Source organism: Gymnogyps californianus, chromosome 7 (genome assembly GCF_018139145.2).
Source record: "Gymnogyps californianus isolate 813 chromosome 7, ASM1813914v2, whole genome shotgun sequence".
In the NCBI taxonomy this organism is placed as follows: Eukaryota; Metazoa; Chordata; class Aves; order Accipitriformes; family Cathartidae; genus Gymnogyps; species Gymnogyps californianus.
In genome coordinates, this window is record NC_059477.1 from 12,079,350 (window position 1) to 12,101,312 (window position 21,963).

General features: G+C 41.8%; 1 protein-coding gene across 7 annotated transcripts in view; it reads right to left on the bottom strand.

The window, feature by feature from the left end:
- Positions 1 to 21,963, bottom strand: part of ANKRD44 (ankyrin repeat domain 44) — a 144,296-nt gene that overhangs the window by 80,230 nt on the left and 42,103 nt on the right. For 6 of the 7 annotated variants that reach the window (XM_050899764.1, XM_050899763.1, XM_050899761.1 and 3 more), the window contains exon 2: positions 179 to 262. In XM_050899764.1, the coding sequence (XP_050755721.1) occupies positions 179 to 262 (84 nt within the window). Of the gene's footprint in view, positions 1 to 178; positions 263 to 483; positions 502 to 21,963 lie in introns of those variants that run through there. The other variant, XM_050899762.1, reaches the window with a different exon arrangement.

Here is a 21,963-nt window from a genome sequence, read left to right on the forward strand (position 1 = left end):
GATAATTATATTTCAGACTACTAATTAGGATTCCACTGAAGCCCCAAATCTCTAACTTGCAAATAATTTCCTTTCTGTTATGTGTTAATTACTAAGAACATGATTAATACTGTCATTGCAACAGTTCATAAGCATGGTGCTTACGTATCACAGGCACATAACATGCCAAGTCACATACCAAGGCGTTGACATCCTCAGTTTTGTAGATCAACATCCGTATCTCTTCTGGATCACCACTGAAAATCGCTTGGACCAGTGGTGGCTGGAAAAATAAAACAGAAGAAGCAGCGTTACAGGTTTGTTTGTTTTCTGTTTAAAAGGAGAGCATATTATTCATGCTAACATTTACTAATGCTGCCCACAGACATTGTATGACCCCAGTAACAAATCACCAAGAGTATCTCATCAGTAAGAACTATCAGTTTGCTTGAGGATAAGCTGCAACCATGAGTATGTTTGTACGTATAATGAGCGTGTGTGTGCACAAACAGGGACCCCCATTAGAATGGCAACTTTTGTCAACAACACGCAATTAGCCCAGATGTTCTCCTTGGCATGTAAGGGGAAAACTAATTACATCAGATATTGCTGCATGCTTGCTGTTGGCACAGATTAATGGTCATGCAATACACATTTAGAAACAGAACATTATGCCGATAATGAATTTCTGGGCAATTACTAAACATCTTGTATCTTTTTACTGAATAAATATGCAACGAGCACAGTTAATTTTAACCACCCAAGAAGCAAAATAATTATCTTATTGTTTCAAGTCTGTTATTATGCTATTATGAATCGGAATGCATAAATAAATAATCAGGCATACGGGAGAAACAATATGCCATGCTCATTCCTCTGGCAATGCTGGCGTCACTGCCCGTCAGTGGGAGGGAGCGCTGCATATGCTCAACCGCTCCGTTACACGTCCAGAGCTGGCAAGTTCAGTCCTTCTGCCTAGGTTTGCTCTGGACCCCCAGCAGCAAACATCCGAGTTATTAACCAGGCTGGCAGAACACAATCTGCTGAATTAAAAGAACAAAAATCTTGCTGCTGGAGACTCAGAAAAAGAAGGGGACAAATTACAAAGATACCTATCCCCTGAAGCACATAGTTGAAACAGGCGGTGGCCCCACTTCCACCATCACCCCTCCTGAAGGCAGTGTGTGCTCCCCCAAGCTCGCTGCCCACCTCCAGGTTGCCTTGTGGTCCTACCGGCAAAAAAGAGTTTGTGGTGTCATGCAATCACCAGAATCTAAAATAACCCTGCAAAATGGAAGCATGCATGACTACTTAAGCACATAAAACCACAACAGTTCTTAAGACTCTGCAGAATTTAACTATCTTGTAAACAGGTTATCTCAAAATTCACAAACAAGCTGGAAGAACAGAGAAAATACCATTTTTCCCCCAATCTTTTCACTGCAAAATTCATCGTATTCCCTCATCTGCCACACTCAAACAAATCAGAATTTAGCTAAGAGTGAGATGGTCTCATTTCTGCATTTTTCTCTACCAATAGAAATCGTTTAAAGCGATTCTCTAATCTTATGCCCACTAGCATGCTAATAAAAATTAGTATTTCCTAGTCTTAGCGCAAACCTAACACTAACAGCTATGAAGAACCAGCGAATGTTTATGAAATTAGAATGCTCATATCAAAATATTTCCATTTCATGTACATTTATCATAATATTTAAATAACAAAGTAAACAGGAATGCAGAGAACTCCTCAATTTCAAGCTGAATGGCAACACAACCCAGTGGCCAAGCAACAAATATCCCCAGCCGTTCGGATGAGTCTCTGAACCCACTTGCAGGTACACCCAGCACCCAACGAAAGGTATCAGCCAGGCTCTGATGACACGTAAGCTGAGACTTCAGACAGAGGTACCATCACCAAGAGAAAAATTCAACAAAGTTCAAATCTATTGGATTTTTTTAAAAAGTTCAAATGGTGTTACAGGTGACATTTTTTTTTTAATCAGGGGAGGGTACTGTGCATTGTTACATTAAAAAAAGAGCAAAGTCTACAATAAGACAGTTTGACCCTTCTTCCCGCTGCCAGAAATCTGAATCAGACACCTGGTTTTACAGGAAATGCTTGACTTTTTTAATTAACATCAGCTACTGAACACGGAAAGCAGGTAGAGAATAACATTGTATTCTTTAGGTCTGTAACATATACAAGATCCTCATCTCGATTTTTGTCCAGCATACCACAATCATATCTATGTTCAGTTCCTTATATCAAAACCCAGTATTTATTGTGCCTCTGAAGCAGGTTATAAGTCTCACACTGCTGATATACATAACCTTTGCTGACTGGAGATAGCTGCCATATACCCATTTGAAGGCCTTAGTCCTTCAGCCATTTTTTCCATGAGATTTACTTTTTATAAATTAATTACAATAGAATCTATCACTGCTAATGGTAATACCAAGAGACAGAGATAACAGAGAATGATCAGAGCCTGTAAATTGGAAAGAACAGATAAAACCAGTACAGGTTGATAACCACCTTGAGTCACTGCTGTGCAGCCTTCTCCAATTGGCCATTTTTCTAATTTACTATTACATGATTTTGCTTCATTTTCAAAGGTATTAGTTTTGAAGTGAGAAACACTTTATTGTTAAGTAATTTTTAGTACGTATTAAGACATGTTACTGTGTGTGTAAGATGCACAGTCACGTATAATGGCCTGTTTAGAAAAATGTCATAGGTGCGTTGCAGCGTTGTTGCAGCAATTTGAGGTCAGAGCTGAGAATGTGCATCCGCATCCATCAGCACGATGGAAAAAGCATTGCTCCGTTCAGCAGCTGACAGTGATGAAACGGAGCTTGTGCAGTTACATACATGTTGATGATGGATGTCCAATGACCTGAACAGATTATCTTCTTCATCTTCACTGATAACCATGTTCATGCATGAATGACTTCAACTTTAAATAAGTTTGGGGTTTTTTGGGTTTTTTTTTTTTTTTTTTTTTTTTTTTTTAATTCCTGAAGGGCAAATAATGACACTTCCTAATTATCAAAGAAGGACACAGTATATTTTTTTAAATAATTTCTAAAACCTGTGACATCATTAACGGGTTATTTCATTAACAGAAATATTTTGCTTTAAAAGTCTTCAAATTCAGAAGTTGTTAAACACTCAGAATGAAGAAAAAAACAAAAAGAAAGCACAGATCAGGTTATGTATAACTATTATTAGAATTAAGCAAGGGGGCAGGTTTTGGAATGACGAACAGCTGTTTCATCAGCTCAGCTCTCCGGAGCTTCCAAATTCTTAAAGAGAGTTTCAGTTGGGAGTGTTCACATTTTTTTTCTGAAAATGTACACCAGCAGCTAATAAAAAACTTTCCATGTTACTTTTTCTACAGAGTTACTATTATAAGTACGAAACTCATCAACAAGTTTTATTGGAGTGTTCTTTACTTTGTGCTGTAACGAGCGTTATCGTAAAAATAAAATTTTATCTGCAGACATCTTCCAATGTTGGAACATACGCCTATCTGTACCGCATACGGGCAATCGCAAGCTGGACTTCAATCTACCAAGTAAAATTAGCTTGCTGAACTGAAGGCACAATGATTATTTCAGCAACGGAGAGCTTAAACCCACGTGGAAGAATGTCCTGTGGCTCAGCTGGCGTCCATGGAGCCAACAAGCCACACCGGCAGAAAAAATCCAGCACTGGGAAATTCTCCTCCATAGATCTGACAGTACAGAGGAGAGCCAAGACTATTACCAAGCAGCATTGGCAGGTCTCTGAACCCCAGATGCAATGAAGTATTTAAGTGGACTGTCTCAAGTATCATTTTAATTACTATGTCCAAAATGGGTGCTGAAGCTCCTAGCAAACCAGTTAGTATTTTCATCAAGTAACTGTGACATATATTAAATATTTTGTCTTGATTTTAGATATCCTGACTCGCTAACAAGGACATATTTAAGCCATATTTTCATTTGACAGGAGCTGGAGGCAGATAGGGAAAGGATGATTGATTCCCATGCCGATTTGATATAATATACTATCATCTGGTCTTGCGAATGAAAAGAAGTTATACATTGATCCTTTATTTGTTCTAATTGCATCACATCAAGTTGCTGGACTAAACACCTGGATTTGTCCATGTACTCATTTCTCTTTAACTAGCAAGACAATGTAGCAAGACACACAATCATTTCAAAGTGGTATTGATTTTGTCAGTGTTTTGCCAAACACCTCTTTTTTTTCTGTAGATGCTCCCATTAATCAAGATTACAAGGTTGTCTGCAATGTCACATCACGTACATCTATTTCCTTCCACTGGTCACAGCACAAAGACTACTCTTCCTAATTTTAATTTAGGACTTTCTCCCTCTGAGCATACAACACATGAATATCTGAAATGCTGTTTTGACTTACAAGTCTGTATCAGTGAACAGTCATTAACTGGATTTCTCTTAATTCTTAGAGTGCATTTCCCTGATGCTTAGTATTTATACAGTTCCTTGTACAGAAATTATTCAACACTAATCATTTTTTAACAGGCCTTGCAGTCTACTTCACTTGCATCAGTGGTTAGCCTTTTACTGTGTTTTAGGAATTAATTGCTGGGTAAATAAAAAGAGAAGTTTACTCTTCATTTGTTATTATTTCAAAGATTGTGTTTCTGTTATTGGAATTTCTATATACTGGTTTCTGACAGCAAAGTATTTTCACAGAGCTGGTATTCGGAAAAGAATGTTCTTGAATGGTTGCTAACGGGTGTTTCAGAGCAAGTACAGATTTTTACTGAGCAACTCCTAAGGAATATTTGTCCAAGCTACTGAAAGGCCAGTGGAGAGAATCAAATCCGTAAATAGGGTGTACTGGCCCTCTGGAAGCACTATGGCAAACCGACAGCATTGTTAAGTGAGCAAATGTACTTACCTAGGACATTTATACTGACCAGATCAATAAATACCCTGTACACTGCAATATTTCAAATATGGCAGGAAAAAAGTTTTTCAATTAATTTAATTCTATCTTCTTATGTCCTTCCATTCTTTGCAGGGTAGCCCAATTATTTATAAGGATTGCACGTAATCCACTGCAGAAAGGACAGCATGTATGCCTACACATTGCTACTTATTTCAATTTGTTCCACTGTGTTTCCACGCTCAAGGACCAACAAACTTACATGACACACAGAGGTATTCAACAAAACACAAAGCAACACTCTTGAAAGTAAGAACAACTCTGGGTAGATGGCACTTACAAACTTTGAGAGATATTCATGTTGGTTTTAAGCTACTGTTTAAAGGACACAAAAGAACTGTGCTCTGACACATTCTCCTGACCAATGACTATATAACTTGCTGCCACGCTGTGCTCTAAGTTGCTTAGAGGGATGTGCTGGGCATTTAAGTTTCATTGCAAGAAGTGTCAGTTTTTCCTGTAATGGCTCCCCATTTGTCTCCATGTCATTTATAACAGCTTCTTTCTATTTAGCTTCTCCAAAACCTCAGTCTGCATTCATTCTTCAGACCATAGCGTCAATGGCGCAGGGCACACAGGGAACGTACTCCAGGAGCAGTGGATCACTGCTTCATTTGCTGTTACGCTCTCCTGAGATTAGGAAAAAAGGTATATATAAACTGTAACTAGAGCATGTGTTTAGTGTCAAAAGCAACTCTGTACTTTTTAAAGAAAGAGGAGCTGGAGGGGGGTGTCTGCGTTTGCCTGGACAACCCAGCATCTCCTGAACCTGCCCACAGCCTCGGTGCCTGAGAGCCCGTCCCTCCGATCTGTCCATTCAAATGGTGAATGGCAACTTCATCAAAACGCAAAGAAATGCTCAGTAACCAAATGCAAAAAAATACCCCAGTGCACACCTATGGCTACCAGTATGGTCTAACTCTAAAGGACGGGTACTGAAGGCACCAACGGCATCAGGCGAGGATGTCTGCAAAGACGTTCAGTGTGTTACAAACAATGCTGGTTTTGTATTCGGTGCTTTCTCCCCTCTCCCGAAGATTAGTTAAATGCTCAGTAATGCATAAGCGGTTCCGGATTTTAAGTAATTGTTCACAAATGTCTGAATAATTCATGTTATGCTAACCTGGTCTCTAGGTAGTTCCCACTTAAGCATACACTCAGCCTTTCCCATAGTGGCTTCACAAATGAAGACTTGAATATTTCCAGAAATATTCGGTGCAGAAATAGTTGGAATACAGTGATTCTAACATGATCTTCAGATATTGCCATTGCTGGTAACATTAATAAAACCTGAGTTTAATCACTGGTATACATTGCTAGCTGGATGACGGTTAATTGCAAGCTACCAAACAGCTACAGAAATAGAGCAGCTCCAACCTTACTCTGCTGGACAGCTGGGCGGCTTGTGCAGACTGCGAAGCCTCCAGGCAGCGTGGCCCAGGGTAGGGCCTGCGTCCTGGGAGCACTCCCACCCCTCCGGCTGAATTCAGCCGGGTGCCTGGTATCCAGTACTGATCAGGTTTAGAGGCTGGAAATTCAGGCCTAACAAAACACCCTTCTGTATCTTGAGGATGGAAAAATCAAATCATCAGCTTCAGGTGAACAAGTGTTTTTTCCAAAACTACAAGTTCTCCTTCATTACAGCTACTGTAAATTGTTAGGAGAAGGAAAAAAAAGTATGATCACTGGCAAAGGTTTGAACTAGTAGAATAAAGATGCCTGAAACAAGATTGTCTGATGACAAGCTGAAAAACACCTTCCATTAAGGCTCTTGCTTTGAACATTGCTTACGCTATGTTTGGAAAAGGACAACCTGAACTGCTTAGAGCATGGCTCAACCCTGAAAAGGGAGCTGGGCTCTCACAACACATCCTGCATCACCTGCTTTTAAATTATTTCCCCTCCATACCAGTTAGGCCTTTGCAATGACAAACTGGGCTTGGGACTGGAAACCCAGGCTGTGCTCCCATGGGCTTCTGGCTCTCTGCTCCCAGTCAGAAGGACCGCGACGGCTTTCGCTTACACCCCACCCGCAGAACTCTGCATCTCCAGCCAGATGGAGAAGACAACAGATCTGATTCTATAATTAAACATAATCACAATTAAACATTTAGTAAGTGATGTGCAAACCAGAATACACTTCAGTTCACTTTCCCATAAGCACACTGCTTGTGAAGTAACGAGAATAAACCTGCTTCCCCCTGCCTCCCCGCCACCCCCTACACCCTCCCGTTCTGGTCCTCTCTGTGCCCAACCCTTTCCCCTCCTCTACTCGCCTTCTCCAAGAGATTTAAACCTTTGCCTCTCTCTCTGCTGCCCCATTTCCATGCTTCTGGAGCAGGGGAGCTGGAGTTCTTAGGTGATGCATACTTGAACACCTTTAAGTGCAAATGCACACTATCAAATACACACTTGCATTTCAAGCAAGTGAGAAAGAAAGAAAACCATAAGCAAAATGAAAACTATCCAGGGAAAAAGTATTACAACATATTGAGTCAGCTGAAACTTTAACACAACATTTATTTAGTCAAGCTTTCATGATACTTAAAAAGGAAAATAGTCAGGAGTGACTCTGCTTGTGCAATGTCGGATCAAGCCCGGTATTTCTGTTCGCACAATTTCTGATATGCCATTCTGGACGGTGCAAAACAAGCCTCTTGGCAGATCTATTTCTGGCTGTTAGCTTGGCTCCAGATTTTGGCTGCCTCCCATTTTTCATTATGAAGCCTATCAACTGCCCCAAGAATTGCTTATGTTTCCAGGTGAAGCAAAGGTTACATCCTGCCGTTCCTGGAATCCTGAAATTCCTCTACACACCAAACGCACTGCAAGTGGCCTATGTTTTGTTAAAGTTATCAGTTAAAGGCACCAAAATAACTCATGGCATGTTAAATTTAGATCACTTCTAAAAAGGAAAAGAGCTAAGCATGTTTAATTCAGCTTGCCCAGTGTCCTTTCCTTCATTCTCATTACCAGATGCTGTCCACCAGTCTCGATTTAAGTGGTGGGGGGTTGTTTTGGTTTTGGGACTTGGGGCTGGGGGAGTGGTGGGTTTTTTAAGTGCCTGCAGATCATATCAGAAAATTAGTTAATAAATACTGTCTTGAAGTTACATTAATCAAGTGGAGACAAAGACTCAGCATGCTGCAGACTAGTTAAAAATAAGAAAGTATTTTTTAAAGGAGACAAAAATAAACATAGTAGCATAACATTTGTTATATGCACCAGCATTTGTTACCCATTTTAGTGGAGAAAAGTCTGTTGCAGACAGCATAATAAGATTTGTTGGAATATCGATCTAATGGTATCCTGAATTTTTCTTGTCCTCTTGAATTTGTCTGTTCAAAGTTTCTTGGGGTTTTGTCTCGATACAAAGTGTGTGTTGTGTAATATCTCACAACAGACATATCAATGACACCATTAAATAACAGTCATGGGATTGTAATGGCACTACCAAAAAAAAGGATCCAATTCTTTTTATACATTCCCAGCAGCGAGTGCTGCACGACTAATCCATATGAGAACTTCTTGTCACATCGATATTTTGACTCCCAGAGCTTTTACCTTTTTTTTTTTTTTCCCCTCCTGTTTTTTTTCCCCCTCCCCCATAACCCATCTATCATCTAGGCAGGAGCAGGGAAGAAGGCCTGGCACCAAGGCAGTGTTTCTGAACAAGAGCATAGCAGAGAGTAAAATCTCTGGGGGCATAAATTCCAGCCGGTATAAATTAGTTTAAGTGAACTCCCAAGCGAGAGGCACTGTGCCACGTTACACCACCTGCTTTCAGAAGAGCCCTGAGCTTTCTCCCCGCCAGAAGTACGGCTGAGAGGTGGCCAGGCAGCATGAGGTTATGAACCTCAAGAGAAATAAAATGGCTGGCAGCAGGGCAGAGCAACAGCAACCCTGGTGACAGCTCTGCTCCTCGCTAGAGACTGAAGAATGAAGCAGTTAGGGGAGAAGCTCACTTGAAAAACCTCAACCCTACCGAAAGCTTCATTTCCTGCTCGCTTGTCTTCAAACACATTTCAAGCACACCAGCAAATTTTTTTTGGACCAATTGCATAGGTGTTGAATTCCATAAGATTAAAACAAAGATTATTAAAACCAATTCTGTGCACAGCAGGGAATGCTCTGGGGAACAAACAGGTTCACGCTGGCTGCAGCTGTCCACCTAAACTGCCACGTCCCTTCCATTCAGTGGCCCCACATCCTCTGGAGACCGCTGACATCCTGCCTTCACTCAACTCTACCAGCAGCAATGGCAACCAAGCAGAAAAAAAAAAAAAAAAAGAAAAAAGGAGAGAAACGGAAATGTTGCAAGTTTATCTTCCTTCAGTTTATCACTTACGAAACCATGACTTACTCCTCTCTTCCTTGACGAGGTAAGCATGAGCAAGGACCTCTACACACAGTACAGCTGGTTTAAGCAACCTTTTCATATTCCTCCTTCAGTGCAGCAGCACAGCAAGACCTGCCTTTCATCTGGCATCCTGGACACTCAATGGTACAGAGTAATCGTCCAGTGAATCTCTATCTGTACTGTAATTAAGTGTTATATCTGATATACGCAACATGCATTAATATTCCTCATACACTCTAATAAAAATCCTTTCATTTTTAGAAAATTAATCCTGATTTAGAGAACCATAAAGTAGCATCTGATCCTGTAAGATCTTAACTTGGCAAGATTAGGACTTCCGCTGGTTAACAGGGGCTGTTTTACATTAATGTACACATAAAGAAGGCAGCTATGAAACAGAGAGTGCCCTAATAGATTTGCAGATACTTCTGAACTACAAGCGACTACCAGGATGTTGGAGGGCAGGATCAGAATTTACAACCACCTCGACAAATTATACAAACAACTGGGCTGGAGGAAGACGATGACACTGTTCAGTATGGAGGAGAACACAGCATGCCTGTTAGCAAGAAATCCAGAGTTGTTACATGGCAGTTGTGTATAAGAAAGAATTTGGGACTGCAGTTTACTAACTGAACGTAACCGAACAATGTTATGAAAGAGGAAGAGACCTTAAAATAGGAATACGGCTTGCAAAACACACAGTAGTCCTTCCACGTTGCTCAGTATTGCTTAGGCTGCGACCGGAGTGAGACATTTAGTTTGGGGCACCACTTGACTTGAAGACCAAAGCAGAGCTCTAAAACATGATTTACAGGGAAAATCTAAACAGATCGGAGCTATTCAGCCTACACAGAAGAAAATTTAAAGGGAACATGAGAACAATTTGCAATACATAAAAGGTTGTTACTAAAAGAAATCATCTGTTTTCCACATCCAAGACATACAGAGCTTGAATCGCTGCACGCAAGGAGGATGCATTTCTGCTCCATTAAAGGCAATGCAAACCAGGACGGTGGTTACCAATTCGGCTGAGTTACAAACAGTGAACTCCAAAAGACCATAATTTCAAAAACAGATCTAGTTCAATGATCACTGAAAGTCAAACCGATTCTTTTCTGCAGGCTTCAGTAGGCAAGGGATTGAACATATGAAAGCAAAAGAGCCCAAACAAAATTTACACTGCACTTACATAAATACAAAGCTTAATGCAAAAAGGATAAACTACAGCAGACTGCACTTCCAATAAAAAGCGGATAACATGCATTTTCCAGCATTTCAGCTGGGTATTACACCATAAAAGAGGCAATTACTTAAATAGTGTGGCACATGGTGCTAGAGAAATTTCTACAGAAATCAATAAAAATACATGTATTTCCAAAAGTTCAAGGGGAGTCTAGTCTTTGGGTAGAAACACACTAACATGTGGCATTACCCCAGCAGAACTTTCAGATCCCATTTCATTCACTCGTCAGAGGGTAATTACAGATATGGTTTACTTCACATGAGTTCACACGATGAGTTTCTGTTAAGGACAGATATATTTTGCAGTCACAATCTCGCATGTTCCTGAATCTCATCTTCCTCTTAGCAGTGATATGCAACACTTCCAAGGTCCTGCTGTCACGGGTGTCTAAACCAAGCTCCAAACAATAGCAAACCTCTGGGGTCGTGAAAGTGACGTAAGAGAGGGACAAGACATTTTAGGGACTTGAGCAAAATCTCAAACAGCTGACTTGCTCGGTCTTACCATTATATTACAGGTGGATCTTGCTCAGGTTCAAGTAACTTCCCCTTGCCTTGCACATCACACACAAAGCCTCACCACCGCCTGTCTCCTAAGCACTGCAATGCAGCTCATTCCTCTGGTGAATGAGTGTCATCCCAACAGCCGTTCTCCTGCCAGCTCCAGAAAACCTCAGAAAAACTCCCAACTTATTTTCTTATACATAGCCAGTGTGAAATATGCTTTAAAAGACATTAAACACTAATGTTTATGTTTCCTGATTTCTCTTAGAGGGTCATGGAGCTCACAGTGCTCTTGAAGAGCACCGTGGTCAGTTATTACTGTTTTCATAAAATAGTAAAATCCTTTGCAGATTTTAGTCACTGGCATTTGCCTTCTGCATAGCTAGTATAAAATTCACATCAAAAATGTTTAACTGCTGAGGTTGATGACAGTGTTATTTCCGTTAATAGCAGAGTAACTATGTGTGAACACGCAGATCAGTCCATAACAGCATTTCATCTCTTTCTTTGCATTAGGCATGCTACAGTTGGCATGGAGCTCCACTCAACAACTGAAGCAGATGTTTTACCTCTATTTTGAATCTGGAACAGATTAGCAAAGTCAGCTTGATTCAACATATCCTGATAATATCCTCGTACTCATCATCAACCAAACTATTGAAGTTGACAGGAAAAAAAAATAAAAATCAAGCTTTGCTGATGAATGCAGTGTCAGGTAGCCAGGCCAAAGAAATTAAATGGAAATTTAAAAAGGTTTCAAAATTGGCTTCACTTCAGAAACCAGTTCAGGATCTTCCAAGCATGATGCATCTGACTGTGACAAATCCAGCAGCTTCAAAATGACTTTGTACAGACCCAAATTAAACCGAAAGATGAGCCTGAGAGCTGCAATGTGCTATTACACTCTTTCTTCCAACAAGTTACCATCACAAGTTATGAACATCTTTGTCTGGATACCCTCTGGAAAGGCTGCAAGATGTCTCTGAGACTACTGTCACAGTTTAGAGAGTCAGTGTGAACCTTCCCTTCATCACACACAATCCCATGCATTAAATACATCTCCACATCTGAGAAAAATTAATCCTGAATGAGAAGCATCAGCCAGAAGTGTAAGCATGTGCATTCTCATCAGCTGAGGAAGTAGGATACAAATCTTCCTCCTTCTCCTTCTTCTCAAGGAGCTTCCAGCCACGGTCATAATCTCTTGCTGAAACCCTTCAGCACTGAGAAGGAAGGCAAGAAAGGAGCTCAGCACCCCAGCTCCCAACACAGCTAACTCATTTTGTACACGCAGCTCTCTCTTCACTATCACTTCTAGTTCCTGCCATACAAGTCAAGTGGTAAGGTTTGCAGTTAGACACAGCCCAGCTATGTTAGAGACCCCCTCTCTGTCCATATCACATCTAGACACATTGATACCCTCTGGCCTGGGGTAATCGTTGCCCAAACGGAGCTTTCTTTTCTGGAGACAAAGGCTTGGTGTGGGGGTGCTCAGCCACGGAGTGACCGTCCCAGCAAGGTCAAGACAAGCCCCACTTGTTTCCGAACAGGGTCTCATAAAAGCCTCCTTGCAACAGAGAAGGGCAAAGAATCATCAAGCAAACAAAAGGGAACACAAGAGAGGGAAAGATTGCAGTCCACATCAGATGGCCTTCTGCAACACAAAGTGCTCAGGCAAGCCAGAAAGGGGGGGGAAAAAAAGTCAGTTTTTACAAAACCCTTTTTAAACCTAAACTGCAGGTGCCATTTGTAATCCAAACTCCATTTTTTATTTTGCTAGGAAGGCCATAGCTTGTTAAAGCTGAAAGTTAATTAGACTTGCATAGCTTAACACTTCAGCCTCTCATTTATCTTTTGTGAACCATTCCACTTCAAAAGTGAAAAACTTACTATTCTGTGTTGTTCTGTCATGCATCATGAGTCTGATGCCAAAAGGAACACTTGCAGAAAGGAATACTTTAAAGCTTGAAAAAAAATAATTAGGTTTTTTTTTTTTAAACGGAGGTTTTCTATGAAAAAACAACAAATCTGTATCTTGAGTCTCTAAAGGCTACAGATCATGATCTCCTCTCCAGTTCTTTTGTAAATATTCCTGTATTAGTCTTGTCAAATTTAGCCCAGTAAATATGCGACCTTACTACAAAACAAAAAGCAGCCCACCACCACTTAATCAGCTAACGCATGTAACTGCTTGTTGTCAAGGCAGTAGCAACGTGCTTTACGTTCATTTTTGTCTGTGCTGTTAAGCGGGGCATTATTCTCAACCTTTATCTAACGACAACCGCAGAAAGAGCTGGTGACACCTTGATCAACTGCCTAATGAGATCGGGAAAGCTGAATTACAGTAACCTAGCTGAACGATAAAACCAAAACAAACCAGAGTATTTCCCAATTCAGTCTGACTTTATCATTCTTTTACGATTCCTTGGCCACCCACTCTGGCCTCACCACTGCGGATGCCTGTGGTATTTGAATATTTCCTTTCAACAGGGAGCTCTTCAAGTTGTTCTGTCCATCAGAGAAGAGGATGTTTGAGGAAGAGCGCGGGGAACACATCTGCACTGCCACTAGTTACACCAGATGCCTTCTTTGAAAAGGAGATGTCTTTCTGGGATCATGCGATGGGACATGAATCCCCTACATGAACTCATGAAGAAGCAGGTGTTGACCTTATAGTTTTCCTTCTAAATCCCATGTAAATGTCAAATCAGAGTCTGTGGAACTAAATTAGTAATCAACTCCATTCATTTTCATAGTTCTTTACAAGTGACTCAAGTAAAGCATAAGAAGCGAGTGAGATCTGAAAGCATCTAAGCTAGGCCCAGCCTTGGCTCTTCACTTGCTCAACTCATTTTCAAGGAACTGGTTTGGTAACCCCTGTCCTGTTCTGTTGTCTGGTTTGTCCATTCTCAGGCCACCCTGTCACTCTGATCTGCTAAACAAAGCAAATCTCTCTGCATCTCACAGCCTCCTCCTCTTAGTCCTTGTGAAGCTCTCGCCTGCTTTTTATGGTGATGATCATAATTCAAGACCTGTATGTCTCCTTCTCTGATGTCTTGTTTACACTGGTGGTAGCTCACCACTCACTGGCTGCCCAACGCTTCAGAAGAGTATGTAGGAAAGCACAGTCTTGCTGTGTCACAGACCTTAAATTTTCAGCACAGGACAAACAAAATGCATTTAAGGGCCACCTAACACTGTTTGCATTTAAGTTGATGGCAAAAACTTTCAAACTACACCAAGAGACGGAGAGCAATGCTCGGTGCTTTTAAAAACCCCACCCTCAACATACGAAGCTGCATGATCTTTCAGAGGGATGGGAAAGGTTTCAGAGGGGTGGGAAAGGTTGTGCCATCTCACCATCTTAATTCACCATGATTGCAAGGAGTTAGTTTAAAAAAAGGAAAGAAAAAAAGGAAGCAGCCTGTCCCCAAAAGTCTGCCAAACTGCTTTCACTGAGAGTTTTGCACGGGGAAGTACAGGACTTCTGCTTGCAGCCACTTCATGCAGGCTCCAGATTCTCTCCTCTTCTGGGGTAAGATGAGTAGGACGACAGTTTCTCTACACTATCTGCAAAGTCTCATCGACCAACTGAAACTATGCTGTAAATGTGACTTGCCCAAGGGGAATTCAGTCCCAATGCACTCAGCTAAAACAACGGTTGGCAGAGAGCTTTAAGCCATGGGAATATGGTGATGTTAGCAAAATAAGTGGATGTACCCTTCTCCATCCCAGTGAGGTGCCTGTACAGATTATTTCAGGCTGTTTAAACACAGGCAGAATCTTGACGCGGTAACTAGAAAGAGGGGAGGGAAAAGCAGTAAAGTCTTCCTGGTGAGGACAAGCCACCTACAGCACGCTGCTCTCCTGCTTTGGACTAGTCAGCTCTGCGGTCTAGACTTCAGATCTGACTGGACCAAAACTGGGACTGCACTGGTCCTGCTCCTCCAGGCCTCAACGGGAAGGAGCTATCCTGCTACACGCTTTGAGTAAGGCAATCTGGATTTTCAGTGGTCTCATTTATAAACTAATTCAGACTTCTAACTTGTCAGCTGGACATCTTGTAAAATTTAGAAGGTGAAATCCATACAGCCATAAGCAGCAGAGTGAAACACAGGAAATCTCTCATCCCTTTCCATGCCATAGCAGTACACAGACATGGGGGCAGACTGCATGTTTCTGATGTATTCTAACTCCAGTTCCCCTGTTCCCCGAAACTGTTTGGGTCCTAGAGACATTTTAAGTATTTCTCACTTGAATTTTATTTCTGTCTCTACAGGGGGAGGAGAAGAAAAAACCCAGCTCCAAGTCATATTAAATATTTGAACAGACTTCTGCTGCAAACCAAGAACAAGACATTTCTAATCTAGGTCATCTTATAAAGATATTACAGTGTCACCATGCTAAATTTCTACTCTCCAAGACAGAGCTGCCACTAGCTAACTTGCTGCGCTGACACAGATTCTGAGAAAAGCCTCAGGAAATACTTTAGGCAAGTTTCTGTGAAGAAAGAAAAGCACAAATCACATTTCTAAATGGCTGGACCTGACCCCACCAGCCCGCTCTGTTTCAGATAATGGAAGTACCACACGACAAAGCTTGCTCTTGTAGGAAGTAACAACTGATAACATGCCAGTCTTTTTGCAGTTTTTCACTGGAGGGCTATCTGACTCCAGCTTTCATGCAGCTTGCTGTATTAAGAGAGCAGAAGTTGGCCACTATGCACTCTGAGTTTGCTAAGCAGTGTTTAACAGAGATAAGGGGGGACGTAAATCACAGTTGGACGTCACTAGTCAGCCTCCAGCCACACTCAACTCAGGCTGGATATGCACAGTTACGTTCAATCCCAAGCCAATTTGCTGTGCAAATCCTACATCCTTCCATCTTCACAACCTGCTACGTCTTTCTTATTGACCAAGTTCGGCTCCTTTGTCTTTCTCTCCTGACAATTAATGTCAAACCGATCCTTCCTGCTAAGCTTCCTGAAGGCTAGGATAGCACAGGAGAGGAAGAGGCCCGAGGAGCTACAATTTTGCAGGGAAGAATCATGATTGCTAAAGACAAATCTGTGACAAATATTGGAAAGCAAAGAGGAATAAATACTCTGTTCTCCCTTATTTGCTACAAGCATGAGAGCTTGCAGATATTCAAACATACAAGCTCTCTGATGACCACCACCCGTGTCCTCCGCAGCTTCCCTCCTGGCTACAATCTCAGAGATACGGACTCCACCTTTCCAGAGCAATGTCACTTGAAAAAGATTCGTCCTTTGTATATGATACAGCAGAAGTAACCAGAGAAATAAAAAGTGGACTACCTGCCTGCTGCAACAAGTTAGGTTTTTTAAATTACATACGAAGAATTACATTTGTTATTAAAAAAGGACAAAAGTAGAATAGCCAGATTTAGGGCTACCACTGAAAACCAAGTCCTGAAATGCAGAGTGTAAGGAAAGTTCACCATGTGTACAGACTGAACTCAGACCTGTCTTGCTTACTGAACACGTCCCCGTTAATTATCAGCATTACATGTACCAGCAGCACCGGTGCACTGTCACTCAGGGCAGAGAGCAAGATGCTCTCTTGCTACTATCATGAAACATGACTCAGTTTTCATGCCTTCATGAAGAACTATCACATACCTCAGCTTAAAAAAAAAAAAAATTACATGACCTGTCATGAAGGTGAAGCAGTTTTGCTAGCATGAGTACAATTCACAGTGCTGTCCCCACAAGCCTCGACTGGAAATTTAGAAACAACATAATGAAAAGGAGATTAAGAAATGTATATATTAAAGATCACATAGCTTTAAAACAAGAGCAAACCTTTAGAGCTATCCAGGATGGATTTACAAAAACTACAATGTTATCCAGCACCCAGAATGATCACTTCAGTTCAAACCACCACGTACTGCACTATTTAAAAAGTCTGTGCTTCTAAAAAGTCAGGAATTGTACCCTGAATCAGAGTCTTCAAGTAATTCCTGAAGCTTGCCCTATGACAGTGATGTCTTTGCACACCTCTGCCTGGAGTTTATTTTAGTCTCTAACTTGTGCTATTTTTAAAAGAAGGTGGTAAGAAATTTTATTCTCACAGTCAGAAAACCACTTCTCACATTCATTTCTCCTAATGGTTTCTCACAAATATTGCTGCTCAAACACCATCATATGTGCAAAGTGTAATTAAGATGTTCCAGATAAATGAACAAATGACAAGTCTGTTTGCATGATGGGAGGGGAAAAAAACCCACACTGAACAAGCCGGAGGTTCCTGAAGCCTATAAGGGGGTAACTTTGCTGGTTTACAGCAAATCAGAATTGTGTTACCTAAAATTGATTAAAATTGACAGGTAAATGAAATGGTGCATTTACAAACCTCCACTAAGGTGACACTGAATTCCATAAATCAGAAGAAATGGACAGATTAATGCTTTTGTGATTTTGTTCTGCCAAAGCCATTGCAGGTGTCTCAGACAGACCATGTTTTACACACAGTGTGTGCTACAGTGGTTGAGCAGAGGAGTCGGGAAGTACTTCCCCCTAAGCTTTCAATCTCCAGGGCTTGGCTCAGTGAGGCACAGATACATACTGCTCTTAGTTATTTCCACTGTTCATTTTGAAAAGTGCCGAAGTCATATCAATGCTGGTATATGTGTGCGCCGTTGCCTCCAAACTAAAGAAAGCACTCGCTGCACTTTGTGAGCAACCTAGACAGGTAGCAGGAGACTGTCAGAACTGCACATGGCAAAAAAATACATCTACTGAGTATGTCAAATTTGCAGGTGCTCTAAACACATCTCCTAGCATCAAAAATGACCCATGACTGGTTTGTCCCTGGGCCTTCCAGTCACAGACCTAGTAGCCAGCACTAGTCAGTAGGTTTGAATACCCGCTGCATACTGAAGATCTCCCTTTTACTAGTTCAACATCTCAGCAGAAGCCACCTGAACTGCCACATTTCCCTTTTCCAAACTGGGGCTCAGAGCCCCCAGGCTTTGCAGTTGGAGAGAGCAACATTTTTTCATCGCACAATCAAAAAGCACTTCATAAGGGTGGTTCCCAACTTCACAGACTAAGAAACAAGCACAGAGAAGCACATGTAAAATTGTTATAGGACTGATTCTCCTTTCAAGTATTTTCAGGTTTTATGCTTTCAACATTTGCAAAGCACTGAAAATATTTCTCCAGTACTTTTTGTTGAGTGACAGTATTATTAAATTTCATACGTAAATTGGCATTTATAGAAGAATTGGTGATAAGATCTGTAAATGAACTCCCAGGCACCAGAACAAATGGAATTACAAGAAGCTAGGAAAAAAAGGTTTGTGCTCTCCACTTCATCCTGTTCCACACAAAAAAGGTACTTATGTGAGCAGAGAACCAGGCATTTGTAAGTCTGTATGGCATCACAGCGCTGAGGTCACATCTGCATACACACCATTCATTCAAAAAGCCAAATTTCAAAATCCTTGCTTGTGCTTATTCTCTGCCATGACTGTTCCTTCTCACTCCCAGCTGTTTGCTTGCTCCTATGGAAGCAAGGGGTCAGGCTGTGAACATCAGTCCCAACCCCTTTCCAAGGTAGGTGCCACAAAATCAAGTCAGGGCTGTATGAAAAATGCCACCTAGCTCTGAATCTGGTTGCAAAAACAAAGATGCATATGTACATACTTAAAACACTTCTCCTTAAAGGCCGTCCATCAGAACATCAACTGGGCACAAAGATTTCCAGAGGGAAAACGCGTCAAGTGACTGAAAACCACATTCATATCAACAAGATAGAACCCAACATAGGGGAGTTTCACAGCTCGGGCACTGCAGATGCAGTGGAGCAGGCGGATGAGGGACAGAGAGAGCGCCAAGCTGCTCAGGCCTCTCATCCTCCACAGATGCAGAGCATCCCGGTTACGTCAGAGGAACTCGTGGGAGTCAAGTGCCCAGCTGTGTTAATCATGGCTAATCAAAACCCAGGAGAGAAGACCTGGGCACTGAGGAAACGTAAAGGTGAATAGCTTTAGGGAATCTTTTTGCACACTTGGTTCCTACTGCCAAGATAACATTTTATTTCTATTACCCTCAGCTTAGACACCACTGCTCGTTCCCACACTGGTCTGTGCTTTGAAAAACCAGCCAGAGGGAGAGCTGAGTGGCCCAAGGACTCATCTTCCCTTCCTTCCTAAGCGGCCAGCAGTTCGTCATGAATTAGTCCCAAGGAAAGGAACTGGATTAGTGATTGTTCACTTTCTAGCACACTGTTGCCTCGTATCACACCAAAAATCCCGCCAACGCCCTCAGTCACACAGATGGCACAATAATTAATGTACTGCTAGGGGGAACATTATCCTCCCCGCCCCTTCTCCCCATGGGACTGGTTCAGAAATCAAAGCAGAGCAGCGAGAAGGTCTGCATCCCCAACACCCACACTTCACAGGGTCTATCACTCAGGTACCAGTTACCACAGCTGTCAGCTGCCCAATACTCCCAGAGGACAAAACACATCCCATATCTAACCAGACAGCATCACATCAGAGAAATAACCAACCATTTCTCAGGCCCACAGCACACATAAGGAAGGAAGGAAGGAAAGGAGTAGGTAATTTTACTGTGCTATAGATACAGAAGATGAAAAGCACTTCATGAAAAGTATAAAGCAGAAAGCAAGAAATAGAAGTTGATTTTAATCTCCTGGAATGTTTAACCATAAGTTGTTTTTTGCAACTGTATCTCACAGAGCTGTCTAAATCCACTGCCAGCCATGGATTCAGCAGTATTTCCAGGCTCATAGCGTAATTCTGGAAGCACTACATTGTACACGTGGTTTGGTCACCAAGACATCTGTCCAACACGAGACTCTGGCTGCAAGTGTCCTTGCACTGCTGCTGCTGATCCCTGAGAGCGATCCCGAGTGGCAGGTAACTCTCTGCAGCCTCCCTCTGACATGGGATTCACTGATAAAGTCCCTTTGTAGGAAAAGAAGGGTTAATTAATCTCTTTAAAGAACTATAATTAGTCTGACAGGAAAGTCAATTCTGTCTTCCTGATTCAGCGACAGTGAGTGCCAAGAAGTCTGAACATGCATGTGGGGAGGGCAGATACACACAGCCTTCAAAAGCAAGCCCCGGTCCAGCCCCGCTACCTTTGATGTAACCAAGCACCATGTCTGCCTACCTGCTCTGACACCTGAATTTATATGAGGGACACAGGCCGATTTCTCTTCAGCAATTTTGTTTACAAAGTATAATGCTTCACTGGTTTTTGTTTGCTTTCTTTTTTAAATCTGAGTAGGAAACCCAAACTGTGCCATACCCAACTCTCCTGCACCAGTACTGCTTGAATTTCAAATGCAGATGATTCTTTTTTTTTTCTTTTTTCAAAGACCAAGCAACTCTAGTATAACACAATTACAGTAAGTGGATTCTAAATAAGACTTTCAGAAATTATCCGTTCTTATAGTTGATATACGCAGCTTGCTTTGTAGATCTAGTTGAATAAAACATTAAAATGCAATACTGGATGAGTTTTACAATACTTCCCCCCCCATGTAAATTTAATTTCATTTATCAGTTCAGTCTCAAGTCAGGAGTTCAACATTTAGTTCCTATATTTAATTACATTTTCTTTTCATCATGGCCTTTTCCAGATAAATGTTTAATCAGGGTGTTCACTGTAACATAAAAATTACTAGAGTGAAAAGAATGAAGTAATAATGTTCTCATCCTTATACGTAACGTCGTATGTTAAATTCTAGCAGGTTGATTAAAAAAGGGCAACGATGTCACTGAATGAAGAACCTGCTAATAAGCCCTCAAGGAGCAAATGAGCTAAGTAGTGGTAAAAATTAACAACCAGAATATGAGACCATCATACCTTTTAGAGAGTATCAGGAACCCATGCATGCTTCAATAAGATGCAATAAAAGCAAAATGTAAATTTAAGTTCAGTGCATCCCAATTTCACCCATACGATACCAGTGACAACAATTTCATTGCCAAAAATAGTTCTTTGACATTTAAACTCGATGCAGCCACATAAATCTTCTGAAAATATGTAACATTAACTGGATTTTTAGACAAGCCTTCTTTAGGAAACTCTGCAAGGTTTTTGTTATCCGTCAACATCCGCCATTTAGCAGCCTGAAGAATGCATGGCTTCAATTCTTTCTGCCTGTCTTGTGTGCCTAGCAGAAGTTAAAGCAGGGAGCCTACCGACCACCACCCTAAATTGGGAGATGTCAGGTGACAGTCACACACACTACTGAGGCTGTTCTGAAAGTTCAGTTTCCTTAACTGTTACGGACTTGAAAAGATAAAGACTGAAACCTCCAATTTAGGCAGTGCCTCTCTTCTGGAGATCTGAACTGCCGGAGTGTTTTGGCATTTTGTTTTCCAGTTCAAAAAACTCACTTTGTCTTAGGGTTCTGGCAAGACAGGGGCAGGGGAGAGCTGCGACAGCCTAAGGTGCTAATGTCCCCAAGCACCTACTCCGCACCCCTCCGGTAGCAGAGACGTCAGAACAAGGCATGTGCCACATCTGCAGCCTCTCAGCCACCGGCAGCACAGCACAGCTGGCTGTCCCGGGAGAAGGGACAGTCCTGCTCCCCCTCAACCCTGCTCTAGCCACCAGCTCCCCTACATTCCTCTGGCACTCATGCAGTCCATAGCAAACAATTCTGGGGAGCTGAATCCTACTCTCCAAGAGGCGATAAGTGTTTTTCTGCTGGTTTGAGAGTCTCAGAAGCTCAATGAGCAGCCCGGGAAACGCTAGCACTGGCACGCAGGATGAGATAGGAGTGCACGGCAAGGAGCAAACAAGGGTGCAGGACCATCCCTTCCAGCCAGACAGCGCATCCGTTCACTGCTAACGTGAAACCTTGTTGGCACTTCAGTTGGG